Here is a 13,865-nt window from a genome sequence, read left to right as displayed (position 1 = left end):
CTTTACTATCCAGCAGGAAGAAGGAAAATTTTCTCTTTGCCTGAATTTCTCCTTGCCCAGCAACAGCCCGGCCAATAAGAGACTGTCACAACTCAGCCAATGAAAAGCCACTACACTTTCAAATTCCCATTTTCCTCCAACTCTTTGTTTATGACAGCCCCTCCCAACTCCCCCTTCTCCACTATAAAAGAAAGGTCCTCTCCTTTGTTCTACAGACTTGCCTGTGGGTTGCCATAGATTACATGTCCAGAACTGCAATTCTTTGCTGTTCCCAGATAAAGCCAATTTGCTGATAAAATAACCTGCTGTTTTATTGTTTTAGATCAAAAAACCAAACGGAGCAAATTGTTAGCAATAGATGAATTTGAGTCAACATGTGTTCCCTGTACTATCCTTGCAACTTCTCCAAACAAGACTTAAAAAAAAAAAAGAAATGTCACCTTGCACCAGTCAGAATGACCATCATCAAAAAATCTACAAACAGGGCTTCCCTGGTGGCGCAGTGCTTGAGAGTCCGCCTGCCGATGCAAGGTACATGGGCTCGTGCCCCGGTCCAGGAGGATCCCACGTGCCGCGGAGCAGCTGGGCCCGTGAGCCATGGCCGCTGAGCCTGCGCGTCCGGAGCCTGTGCTCCACAGCGGGAGGGGCCTGAATAGTGAGAGGCCCGCGTACTGCAAAAAAAAAAAAAAAAAAAAAAATCTACAAACAATAAGTGCTGGAGTGGAGAAAGGGGAACCCTCTTACACTGTTCGTGAGAATGTAAATTGGTTATACACTGTTGGTGGGAATGTAAATTGATTCAGCCACTACGAAAAACAGTATGGAGATTCCTTAAAAAACTAAAAATAGAACTACCATATGACCCAACAATCCCACTACTGGGCATATACCCAGAGAAAACCATAATTCAAAAAAACAATGCACCTCAATGTTCATAGCAGCACTATGTACAGGCCGCTGAGCCTGCGCGTCCGGAGCCTGTGCTCCACAGCGGGAGGGGCCTGAATAGTGAGAGGCCCGCGTACTGCAAAAAAAAAAAAAAAAAAAAAAATCTACAAACAATAAGTGCTGGAGAGGGTGTGGAGAAAAGGGAACCCTTATACACTGTTGGTGGGAATGTAAATTGATTCAGCCACTACGAAAAACAGTATGGAGATTCCTTAAAAAACTAAAAATAGAACTACCATATGACCCAACAATCCCACTACTGGGCATATACCCAGAGAAAACCATAATTCAAAAAAACAATGCACCTCAATGTTCATAGCAGCACTATGTACAATAGCCAGAACATGGAAGCAACCTAAATGTCCATCAGCAGAGGAATGGATAAAGAAGATGTGGTACATATATACAATGGGATATTAATTACTCAGCCATAAAAAGGAATGAAATTGTAGAGACGTGGATGGACCTAGAGAGTGTCATACAGAGTGAAGTCAGAAAGAGAAAAGCAAATATCGTATAACAACGCGTATATGTGGAATCTAGAAAAACGGTATAGATGATCTTATTTGCAAAGCAGAGACACAGAATAGAGAACAAATGTATGGATACCAAGGGGGAAAGAGGTGGGGTGGGAGGAATCGGGAGACTGGGATTGACACATATACATTATTGATACTATGTATGAAATAGATAACTAATGGGAACATACTGTATAGCACAGGGAACTCTACCTAATGCGTGTGGTAACCTAAATGGGAAGGAAGTCCAAAAGGGAGGGGATATCTGTATGTGTATGGCTGATTCATTTTGTTGTGCAGTGTAGGCTAACACACCATTGTAAAGCAACCATACTCCAATAAAAATTAATTAAAAATAAATGAATAAAATTCAATAGAGGGCTTCCCTGGTGGCGCAGTGGTTGAGAGAAAAAAAAAAAAAAAAAAAAAAAAAAAAAAAAAAAAAATTCAATAGAAAATTAACCACCATTTTTAAACCAAAAAAAAAAAAATGTGTCCACGGGACCCAGACTCAGCCCAACCCCTTTTTTAATTGGTGCATGACCCTGAATGACTCCCTCTCTCTGGGTCTCATTTTCTAGTCCAGGTGGTCTCTAAGGTTCTCTCTGGTCTGGCAATCAAGGTCCCACAACTCAGGTCGCTTCTAGATAGGTCTTTGGAAAGAAGCCACCCCTTCAATCTCTCAGCCCACCAGTTACTTCACCACGACTTTCTGCAGCGTGCTCACCCGCCCTCTTTCATCAGCCCTAAACTTGCCCTTGCCCTTCTCTGCCACCAGCCAGCAGGCCCAGCCTCTCTTTCCGAAGGCCTTAGCGCCCATCTTCTGGCAGGCTCCAGATCTGTTCAGGACAGGCACGTGCATTTATCCCTCAAGAAACTACAGCACCCAAAAGGCTTTGCGGCAACCTCTGGACCTTTAGTACCACCAAAGAGAAAGGTTTTTCAGCGCGGGCCAGCCGCTGCATGGCTTTTTGGAAATTGTAGTTCATCTGCAAAGAGCCCGGGAACTAGGGTAAGGCTGCAAGCCACCCTTCCCAGAATGCACAGCGCTCGTCCCCACCAATCGGAGGCACGGATCTTGGAAGGAAGGCGGGGAATGGGGAGGGGGGAAGCTGGCCTGCGCACGCGCAGTATGTTTGTCTGGGGAATTCATGTGGAGGTCAGAGTGGGAGCAGGTGAGCATGGAGAGGATCCGCTGCGGCCCGCGTCCGGGCGTCTCCGCAGTCCCCCTCTGCACTCCCATTAACCCCAGGTTTGGGCGGGCGGGGTCCATGCGTGGGTCCGCCTCGTGTCGGAGGGGAAAGGGGGTGAGCACGGGAGGAGCCAGGGGTTGCGTAGAGTGAGGTAGGTGTGTATGGGGGCAGAGTGAGGAATAATCTAGAAGCTCCTAGAAATGGAAAAGCTGAGGGGTCGGGACTGGGCATTCTGGTCTCAGGAAAGATTTAAGTGCCCGGGGAGAGATGAAGGTAGAGACGTTGAGGTTTGGGGAGGAGGTAGGGAGGCTGAAGTGGACGACGGCGATGGGGCGGAGCAAGACAAAGTTAAGTGCTGGAGTAGATTCTACTGAGGTCAGCCGTGCTCCCGCCCACCCCGCCTCAGCCCCCCTACCCCCACCCGTTCCAGGGCTCTCCCTCGGGGTGCAGCTGTTTAGGGCCTTTCTGGCCCGATTGGTTCTCGTGATATGTTGGCCCCAGAACGTCATGTAGCACCTGCTTCTATAATAACAGGTCATTCTTTTTTTTTTTTTTTTTTTTGTGGTATGCGGGCCTTCCTCTGTTGTGGCCTCTCCCGTTGCGGAGCACAGGCTCCGGACGCGCAGGCTCAGCGGCCATGGCTCACGGGCCCAGCCGCTCCGTGGCATGTGGGATCCTCCCATACCGGGGCGCGAACCCGGTTCCCCTGCATCGGCAGGCGGACGCGCAACCACTGCGCCACCAGGGAAGCCCATAACAGGTCATTCTTAACACCTGATGTTGAGAAGACGCGTGGTGAGGAGTTAAGATGTGCCTTCTAGAATTAGACCTCTAGGTTCTGATCCTGGTTGCCCTCCTCATAGCTGCGTGATCTTAGGCTCCTGGTGTAACTTAACATCTCTGTGTGCCTCAGTTTCCTCATCTGTAGTTATCTACTTCATACGGGTTGGTGTGAGGATTAAATATGGAAATTGCTGTTAGAAGACTGCCTAGTGTAAAGGTCAGCTGTTATTGTTATTTTGTTCTTGGAATCACATGCTTTTCTGAACCAGAATTGTACAGAACCAGCCACGCAGCCGCTCTCCTGGGGCCTGACTGTCCAGGAAATGGGAGGGTGTTAGGTGTGAGGCTAAGTTCTCTATGGGTATCAAGCCCATGCCTCCTTCCCATTTTGAACCAAGGACCCCAGACCCCTTTTCTTAAGTAGTAGAGAAAGAAGAAAGAAGCGCAGAGGAATTGAGTATACACTTACACAAGCTGCAGGGTGTTATTTATGAAATGTCCTTCCGTCGACAATTTAGAGCTCTCGAGTGGGGAAAGAAATAGCCAACTCGACAGGTACATGTGATGCCTCAGAGAGGGCTTTACTCTGAGGATTTTGGGATTGAATTGTTTTGTTTGTTTTGTTTTTACCCACTTAGGTGTGAGCGGGCCCAGCAGAAGGAGACATGGCTGCCAAAGTGTTTGAGTCCATTGGCAAGTTTGGCCTGGCCTTAGCCGTTGCAGGAGGCGTGGTGAACTCTGCCTTGTATAATGGTGAGGCACTGAGGGGTGGTGGGTCACTGCCCTTTGCCAGAGGACTTCTATTGGTCTTCATAGCCTGTGTGACACTCCTGTTGGCAGCCGCTGTCCGTGAATGTGTTTGTGACCAAGAGGGCTCACCTACTGCCATCCTGCACCATATGGTTGCATTGTCATCAGGGCCTCTGTCCTTGTAGCCATAGGTTCTCTCAGAGCCTTTATTCACCAAGAGCCTCCCAGCCCAGGTGGACGTTTCCACCTGCTCTTGTGAATTTAAAGTGATGCTGCAGCAGAGTGCCAGGATTTCGCTGGCCAGCTGAAATGGAGAGCTCGTTTGTTCTCTTCAGCCTGTGTGTGGAATAACTCAGCAAGGGTTTTAGCCCTTTGGTGACCTTGTCCTGAGCAGGAGCTTTTGCTCTGCTGTGGTTGAGTCTTTCCAGAGAAACTATCTTTGAGATGCACTGCCCAGCTTTTAACAGTGTGCTGGGTGTTTAAGCTGGCTTTTCCACTTTTCTGTGTGACCTTAGGCAAGTCACTTTCCCCTCCCCAGGCCTCAGCTTTCTCATTGGTCAAGCCACAGGATTGAACTGGTTTATGTCTAAGACCCCCTCTACCTCTGATATTCTCCAGCTTTCACTGTTGGAAAGTAGCAGTAGATCGACCACCTCATGTGTGACCCTGACAAGAGGAGGATTACTTTCAGAGTGAAGGTGTTTGGGCCAACTGTAATGTCCAAAAAGGCAGAGACAGAAAGCGGCTGGTCAGAAAAGCCTGCTCTCAGGCTGCCCTGGTGGCACAGTGGTTAAGAATCCGCCTGCCAATGCAGGAGACATGGGTTCGATCCCTGGCCCAGGAAGATCCCACATGCCATGGAGCAACTAAGCCCATGTGCCACAACTACTGAGCCTGCTCTCTAGAGCCCGTGAGCCACAATTACTGAGCCCGTGTGCCACAACTACTGAAGCCCACGCGCCTAGAGCCTGTGCTCCACAACACTGCTGTGAGAAGCCCATGTACCACAACGAAGAGTAGCCCCCGCTCACCACGACTAGAGAAAGCCCGCGTGCGGTGAAGACCCAACGCAGCCAAAAATAAAATAAATAAAAATAAAATAAATAAATTTATCTTAAAAAAAAAAAAGAAAGAAAGAAAAGCCTGCTCTCCTTCTATGGCAGAGCTTTATACTCTGATCTTTTTGGCCACCCCTGCATAGCTAAAGAGTAGTCACCATTACTGATTTCTTTCTGAATCAGCAAGACAGCTCTATAACCCCTTCAAACCTTAGAGAAACCAAGCTATTGGAAAGAAAAAGTGGGTCCTTCCAAATTTTAGGATTGCCATAGGGAGGATGCTGCTTCCGGAAACACTGAGTTAAATTGGAACCAGGGTGGACTGTGGTAACAGCGAAGACCTTGGTGAGTTTTAGGAAGAAGTTTTGGGAGGTGGTTAATCAGAAAATCAGCAGCCACTTGTTTCAAGGAGAAAGGATGCTGAGGAATAGATCCTATTACCGGAGTCCTTGGGAGGACATGTGGGATGGGAAATGATTGCTTAGTTTTATAGCTGTTGAGAGGCCTCTAGAGACCAGAAGTGTAGGAAGAAAGAGCAGGAGAGGGGAGACTTAATAAATGAATGGAAAGCACCAGGGATCTTTCAAAACCATGATCCTTTTGGTTAAAGGGTGAGGGGATCTTTCTGACCCGTCATTATCCTTCATTCCTAGTGGATGCTGGGCACAGAGCTGTCATCTTTGACCGGTTCCGTGGAGTGCAGGACATTGTCGTAGGGGAAGGGACTCACTTCCTCATCCCTTGGGTACAGAAGCCCATTATCTTTGACTGCCGCTCTCGACCACGTAACGTGCCAGTAATCACTGGTAGCAAAGGTGAGTCTTGTCTGTGGGTCAGGTAAAGTAGAGAGCGTGGAAGGGCTGCCGTGGGATCCCGAACGGGTTGAACTGCTCGTAATACGAATTCCTGGCATATTTTCCGTGAAGAGTTTTATGTGGCTACAAATATACAGGCATACCTCAGAGATGTTGTGAGTTCGGTTCCAGACCACCGCAACGAAGCACGTATTGTGATGAAGCGAGTCACACGAATATTTTGGTTTCCCAGTGCATGTAGTCCACCCCATACTGTAGCCTGTTATGGGTGCAATAGCTTTATCTCTAAAGGAGCAATATATATACAGTACCTTAATTAAAAAATACTTTATGGCTAACAAATGCTAACCATCATCAGATCGCCATAGCAAACATAATAATGTTGGGAAAGTTTGAAATATTGCAAGAATTGCCAAAATGTGACAGAGACGTGAAGTGAGCAGGTGCTGTTAGAAAAATGGTGCCGATAGACTTGTTTGACACAGGGTTGCCCCACACCTTCAATTTGTGAAAAACGCAGTGTCTGTGAAGCTCAAGAAAATGAGGTATATATGCCTGTATACTTAGAATACACACACAGTTGTACAAATTTAGAGAAATGAACAAAGATATACTTCAAGAGTTACATAGCAGCCCGATTTTAAAGAAATCTAAATTGTGCCTTTGCTCCCTCGGTTGACCCTTCCCATCAGTTCTTGTCACCCAGGGTGACTGTAAACTCTTCTCCAGCCGTTCTGTTTGCCTTCACAGCTGACTTACCCTTTGCCTTGCTTTCCAAGGCCTCTGTTTCCAGCAGTGCTGCCCTCACATTGTTACCTCACGGGCCAAGGCCCGCATCCCTGAGAGCAATCTGGTCTGACACGCCACTGGCTTCCCAGTTGGAGCCTAAAATGAATTGATGTCGTGGTTCTCCCCCCATCGTACGCGTGGAGGTGCACAGGCAGTAAACGGAATGGCAGATGCTGTCTCGGCCGTGACGTTCCTGTGCAGCGGGAGGAGAGGGTTGCGTGGATGTTGCTGTTCCTCAGCAGATGGTTGCTTTCTGTGATGGTGCCAGGCTTTGTGCTGGGTCAGAGGTTGGGGCAGTTCAAAGTTGACTAAAGCGGGAGCCTTTAGGGGCTTGGTCTAGCTAGGGAGATAGCCATGTGGACAGGCATTAGAGTGGGGCGTGGTGACTACAGCATGGAGGGGAAGCAGAGAAGAGAGCTCCTGTGAGGAGTGTGCGTCGGCACTGGCACTTCAGGATGAGAAGTGCGTCGGGCAGAGGAGGGGAAAGGGTACATTGGTGTTGACCAATCTGTCCTGTCGCTCCCGGCCAGGGAGAGGAGGAGCCTCCTGTAAAGGGTCTGGCCTGCCTACCACATCAGAGGAAATCAACGGTGGGGTGGGGTTAATCAAGAAACATCATATTTTAACTTAAAGGCCTAGTTCTGAACTTTCCGCCTTTCTGGGATTTCTTTCTCTCCTGTTTTGCAGTTGTTTTCAGGATACATTATACACCTATCTTCAAAACTTGATAGGAACTTGCAGAGATCAGGGACGGGTGTATAACCATTTCCCACTCTGGTGCCTGGTTCAGAACTCGTCTCCTGGGCGTTTGGTCCATATTGTTGACGACTGCAAGCAGGCTGTGCCAGTGCCCTAGCTCCAGGCTACGCCCAAGCAGGACTGCATTGTCAGGGGAAGTTGTAATTCCCTCCCTGGGTCCTTTGACTCGGCCAAGTAATGAGACACGGCCTCTAGATGAGTCTGATAACCCCTTACATCTGTTGCGCATTTGACAGAGTGCTTTTATATCTGTTTCCTCCTTTGGTTTCTCCCAACATGCCTGGGAGGCAGATGAAATCATCCCCATTCTTACATGTGAGGAAATAAGCTGAGATAGGCTAAGGCTTAGTGAGCCCGCGTAATCAGTAAACAGCAGAGTTGAGGCTGCAGCCAGGCCTTAGACTGCTCGTCTGCTGGACCCACGGTCACCTCTCTGAGGCACGCTCCTGCCTCGGGCCACGTTCACTGCGCCTTGGAGAGGCCTTACCCTAGAATTCTTGGCAGTGGCCTATCTGTTTTCTTAAAATAGTCAGTGTTCCAGGCATTTCCATGGCAACTATGAGACATACAATCTGAATTTGCTTATATCAGGGGGCATTCGGGACACACTGAAAAGCTGTCATCACCAGAATCCTTTGAGAAGTTCTTAACGCTGACGCCGTGCTGGGTTCTCTACCAGGGAGACCGCGCACAGGTGCCCCTCACCCTCTAGGACCTGATCATCAGCAACTTTGCTTATAAATTCTAGCAAACTTGGGGTAGGAGAGGTCATAGAAGGCCACTTTGGTTTTTAGTTTTAACGCCAGCACTTCTCCCCTACCCTCAGATTTACAGAATGTCAACATCACCTTGCGCATCCTCTTCCGGCCGGTTGCCAGCCAGCTTCCCCGCATCTTCACCAGCATCGGAGAGGACTATGACGAGCGCGTGCTACCGTCCATCACCACAGAGATCCTCAAGTCCGTGGTGGTGAGTGAGCAGGGCCTCGGCCCCGAGCCCAGCCGCCAGGAGATCGCTAGGCGGCAGGAAGAGCTTGGCGGTGACTGCTTGGGACTCTGCTTCCTCATTATCCTTACCGGCTCCTCTGTCCTCCCTTGGAACCAGGCTCGCTTTGATGCTGGAGAACTGATCACCCAGAGAGAGCTGGTCTCCAGACAGGTGAGCGATGACCTCACGGAGCGAGCAGCAACCTTTGGGCTCATCCTGGATGACGTATCCTTGGTAAGGGTCTTGGGGTGCCTGCAGGGGAGGGTGCCTGCAGGGGAGGGTGCCTGGTTCCATACCTGGGGAGACACTGTGAGGTCCTGCCTTCCACTTTCCTCGGTGAAGGCTTGAAAACATGGAACCTTCTTGGTGGCATGTGGCCGTCTCCTTGGGTTTGTTTTCAGAAGAAGGTTCTTTTACCTCCCCTGTGCCACAGACATTTTTCTTTTAATTTTTGGCCCTGACCACTAGATTTTTCACCTTCGCCAAACTGAATGTTCCCCCGAGCGCCCCAGGAAGTGATGTCGTGTTAACCCTGTTCGACACAGGCAGAAATTGCCCGGTAGAGACCAGAGAACAGCTTGGATAGCCGTTCTCCCTAGCACAGACCTCCCAGCCTGACCCCGGGGAATTTCCTAACACCTAGGGTCTAAAAGTGCAGCGAAGTGAGCTCTGGGACCTCCCCATGAAAGGTGATACAGTATAAATGAATGGTTCTGTTTCCCAAAGCCTGGTATGGGAGGCAGGGGGCATCTCTGAGGCATAAGCTATCCTCTTGAGACTGTGTGGTCTGTGTATTTATATGACACTGAATGCCGCAATGCAGACAGAAAGCAATACAGGCAGGATAGCATTTCAGATCGAGGAGGGTGAGGGGAAGGGGTCGTGTTTCTGATTCTCCGGGGGAAAACGTTTGGAGTGATTTGTTCAGGTAGTGAGGCAGAGTGTTTCCCGTTCCATTCTCCTGTGCGTCGCTGGGGAAAGGCACAGCTTTCCCCTCAGCATCTGTGCAGCTGTTTAAACGGTAACACTCTACATGCCCTGCGCTCACCCCAGGGCACTGCTCCACTTGCAGCAACTGCCATCCAGCCGTGGAAGGGCTCGTGGGCTCCCTCTACTGGCAAGACGCCAGGCTGCGGCCGTTTGGCTCCTTGGACCAGAGTGGTTCCTCAGGCTCTCCCACTTAGTGTTAAACTAAACACTGGCTGTGAGAACACACTAAGTAAAAGCCTAAGGAGAAGCTTGGCATTTTGCTAGACTTTAACCACATACCCCATTCTCGGGAAATGGGGGTTGACCGCAAGAAACCGTATCTAAGAGGTGTGAGAAGAAAATTAGGTTTCATGGGGAATTTGCTGCCCTCAGCTGGCCCTTTTAGAAAGAAATTCTATTCCTTAATTACGCGTTTCATTTTCATTGCTCAGGATTGTATTTTCTTTCCCAGACTTTGAACAAGAGTCCAGAAATGGAGCAGGCAAGCTAGAACAGCTGCAGTTTAAATAAGAGTTAGGAGTGTTAAAAATTCTGGAAGACATTGGACTGGGATTTACTCTTCAGGAGAAGTTTTGAGCTGCTTATTTTCTTTTTTTAAAGCAGAGGTTGGGAGGGTAGTGGAGGAAATGAAACAAGTAGAATTTGGTAGCAAAACCAATGCTGTAATCCCCTTTATTCTTCCCTTTTAATAAAAAATATAGATAGATAAATAAATTAGACTAGGCATTAGCAGTGCTGAGATCTGTTTCCGTTGTTTGCACTGTCATTACAGATAGTCACTTCAGCGAAGTCTCGGTCACTCGTGTTGTTAGGGAAGACCTATGCATAATCAGAATTGTAAATCTTCACCCGAAGCAGTATCTTTACTTGCCTTCTCTTTCTTTTAAACCCTTTATCAGAAGCACTCACACATAGGAAATACCATGATTTGCAAATCATGATTTGGAAATCGTCTCTCTCTCTCTCTCTCGTCCTCTTCCTGTTTTGTGGTGGAGATGCTGTGAGAAAGCAGTGGACTGGTTAAGTCATAAGCAGAGAGCATCACACTCTTGAATCCCTGAGAACCAGCTGCATCCCTCACTCTCAGGGGCTCAGTTTTCCATCTGGCTTCTCTGGGGGTTTCAAGCAGGCCGTCAAAGGACCTTGGAAGAGCCCTAGTCAGTGGTGGGGGTCCTGGAACCCACAGGTCTCCTCCCCTAGGGAGGTGGTCAATCGAGTAGATACCTTCTGGTGCCCGTGGGCTGTGTTCTACCTGAGGGTGCCAGAATGAGGTACAGGAGCACTTGGGGCTGCCGAGGATTCTGGGGTGTGAACTCAGTTTGGGCACGGATGTGGAAGTGGAAGGGCGTTCTGACCTCACGTTGTCTCCAGCTGCTAGAGCCATTTGTGGCCTCTTCCTCCAGCGGCCGTGGGGGCCCTGCAGCAGCGCTGTCGAAGCCATTACTCTGCCTCATCTCGTGCTCACTCTCTCCCCTTAGACGCATCTGACCTTCGGGAAGGAGTTCACAGAAGCGGTGGAAGCCAAACAGGTGGCTCAGCAGGAAGCAGAGAGGGCCAGATTTGTGGTGGAAAAGGTGAGCACTCAACCAGATGGCAGGAGCATCTCTCCCCTTTCTCCTGTGCTCGGCCTCCCTGTTTGCTGGGTGGCCTGGAAATTCATCATCTGTCATCTCTTCCGGGATCATCGGAAGGGGATTGAAGGGGCTGTACTCTTGCAATTGGTTCCAGAGTCTTCGGGGTCTAGTCAGGGATATGTGAAGTTGTGTTCTTAAATCACTGAAGGGTAATTTTTTTTTCCACATCCCTAAGATCAAAAACACTCCCACCAATAAAAATGTTTCTTCTGGAATACTTTCAGCTTCACTGAGAGATCATTTCTGACTGTGGTTACACGGTGAAAGCTGACAGCAAAAGGGATCAAATGTTGCACCAGGTGCGCTGTCATCACTGGATTTTTTTCAAGCACTAAATCCATCCAGATGTGTCAGAGTGTGCTGGGACGCAATATAGTTGCATAGGGCCTGGTCTTTTGGTCTTTGCAAAGGTGTATTTATGTCATATATTCCCTTCTCCCCACCACTGATGCTCTTGGATTTTTATTTCCTCATCCAGGACACCTTAGTCCTTAGAATCAGGCAAAAGAGAGGTATATGGGTAGACATTTAACTTTAGAGAACATAAACTCCATGTGGATGGAGACTTATTTTTTTCTTTTTCCACTTTTTTCTGCCTCTCTGCAGCACCTAGAACATGTCCCAAACCATGCATGGGATAGATTCTAGGTATCAATAAACATTTGTTGAGTGGACAGTCCCAGAACCTCAGTGGAACGGCTGTATGTTAATCTCAGAGAGGCTCCGCACTGTGTTCTCCTCCCGTACTTCTGAAGGTCATGCAGTGCAGATAGACGTCATCCGGTTGATAAGGGTAGGGAAAGCCAGGAGGTCTCGTTCTGGGTGCCTGAGTTCCTGGTCGGGAACCAGTTTAGCCCAGGAGCAACTTTAGGGAGCGTCCTGTAGAGCCTGCTCCTCCTCAGCTGCACTGGTTCTGATGAAAGTCGCTTTGGCTTGGGGCTGGAGGGAAAGATGAGTACTAATTCCATCTTTCTTTCTCTCCTGCTTTCCTTGGCCTGGGGTCCTCCTGCCTCGGAGTATGGGGCTGGACTGGGTTGCTATTCATATTACTGAGGACTTTTACGTAAGACAGCTATTTATAGAGCCAACAGAAATGTGTCCCTACCGTGGCATGACAGGAGAGAGGAGGATTGGGTGGACAGTGCTTGTTGACCCTGTCTGGAGGGGGAGGTAAAGTCCCAGAGTTCCTTCGGGACCCGGTGAGGGCGCCTAACGTGGTCCTTTTGGGGCTGTAGCCGCCGTCCAGCACCCCAAGGTGTGATCTCGGTCTCCCTGCTTCCACCCCCGTAGGCTGAGCAGCAGAAGAAGGCAGCCATCATCTCTGCGGAGGGCGACTCCAAGGCCGCGGAGCTGATCGCCGACTCGCTCGCCACCGCAGGCGACGGCCTGATCGAGCTGCGCAAGCTGGAGGCGGCCGAGGACATCGCGTACCAGCTGTCGCGCTCCCGGAACATCACCTACCTGCCCACTGGGCAGTCGGTGCTCCTCCAGCTGCCCCAGTGAGACCCGCACCTCCTGGGCCATCTGGACCACAGCCCCCGTGACGCTCACGACCACCTTCCTCTCCCGCCCCAGAAATCACTGTGAAGCTTCATGATTGGCTTAAAGTGAAGGAAATAAAAGTAAAATCACTTCAGATCTCTAATTACTCGATCAGGTGAAGCTCTTTCACTCTTCTCATTTCCATCCCCTTTTTTTTATCCACCTCCCTACCCAGAGTTGCCAAGTGCCTACACAGACCAGCTTGGCTCCCGTCTCTGGGGCCTGCTGGCACTCCAGCCTAGGCACTGGCAGTTGGCAGAAGACAGGCAGGGCCATGAGTGTGATGAGCTGGGAGTCAGTGGGCGGCCCGAGTAAACTGGTAGCCCCCAACCTATCTTTTATTCATGATTTGAGGAAGACGGCACGCGCACCTGAACAACAACGAACACAGGCCTCGGCTTTTTCCAGTGGTTCCTTCACAGACCCAGCTGAAGAGAGGTGCTGGGGAGGGTCGGAGAGGAAGCGATCTGTCTCTTACCATAGGCCGATTCTCTTTAACTGCGGGGCCAGCGGAAGCACGGATTGAAGAATCTGCCCCTGTGAAGGTGGGTGGGCTGATTTGCTGCCTTACCCCCACCCCAGGGTCCTAAAACTGGAATGGACTTGGATAATGAGAGAGCAGGCCTGGACCAAGATGTGAGTCCTCTGGCCTTCCTCTCCAGCTCCCACCTTGGTGTCTCAAATACCCGGCGGATTTCCAGCTTGAAGGATTGCATCCGGCCGGGGCTGCATGGGCCTGCCAAAGACGTGTGCATCCTGCGTTCCTGGCTTCCCTTGTTCAGAGACTGCCCTTTCTAGAGGGCTCTGTGCCTGTGCCTTGAAGGAAACAACCACGGGAAGAAAACAAATGTGTGTAAACTGCTATCAATAAATGACACCCAGACCTTCCAGCTCAGTCTTAATGGGGTTTTTTTGGGTGTGGGGGGGGGGGGGGGGGGGGAACCGTGGGATCAGAACAGAGCATTCTAGCAGTTTTTGTGTGCACGTTTGTATCACCGGCTAGGACAGAACCTCCAGCAGGGCAGAAAATGCTTTGGTTTCAGAAAACACTTTGTGCCGTGTTCCAGATCCATCCCAGCCTGAAATGAATCGGTGTCAA

At 49.7% G+C, this 13,865-nt stretch overlaps 1 protein-coding gene across 2 annotated transcripts; it reads left to right on the top strand.

Annotated features, from left to right (window-relative positions):
• The first annotated feature begins 2,570 nt into the window (after nt 1–2,570).
• Nucleotides 2,571–13,656, top strand: PHB1 (prohibitin 1). Of its 2 annotated transcripts, none has more exons than XM_007128528.4 (7): nt 2,571–2,641; nt 4,081–4,195; nt 5,904–6,065; nt 8,440–8,582; nt 8,718–8,834; nt 11,069–11,164; nt 12,515–13,656. In XM_007128528.4, the coding sequence occupies exons 2-7, from the start codon at nt 4,108–4,110 to the stop codon at nt 12,725–12,727; spliced, it is 819 nt and encodes a 272-aa protein (XP_007128590.1). In that variant the 5' UTR covers nt 2,571–2,641; nt 4,081–4,107; the 3' UTR covers nt 12,728–13,656. The 2 variants fall into 2 exon arrangements, with proteins under 2 accessions (XP_007128590.1, XP_007128591.1); XM_007128529.3 differs by lacking the exon at nt 2,571–2,641 and adding an exon at nt 2,699–2,718.
• Nucleotides 13,657–13,865: the final 209 nt, after the last annotated feature.

The sequence above is a fragment of the Physeter macrocephalus genome, unplaced genomic scaffold (genome assembly GCF_002837175.3).
Source record: "Physeter macrocephalus isolate SW-GA unplaced genomic scaffold, ASM283717v5 random_1747, whole genome shotgun sequence".
Taxonomy (NCBI): Eukaryota; Metazoa; Chordata; class Mammalia; order Artiodactyla; family Physeteridae; genus Physeter; species Physeter macrocephalus.
Note: the sequence above shows the minus strand (reverse complement) of the source record. Positions and strands in the feature narration are given on the sequence as shown.

Coding starts and splice junctions, on each gene's coding strand:
- PHB1 (XM_007128528.4), top strand. CDS start 4,108: ATGGCTGCCAAAGTGTTTGAGTCCATTGGCAAGTTTGGCCTGGCCTTA. Junction 6,066..8,439: donor AGTAATCACTGGTAGCAAAG/GTGAGTCTTGTC, acceptor CCCTACCCTCAG/ATTTACAGAATGTCAACATC. Junction 8,835..11,068: donor TCCTGGATGACGTATCCTTG/GTAAGGGTCTTG, acceptor CTCTCCCCTTAG/ACGCATCTGACCTTCGGGAA.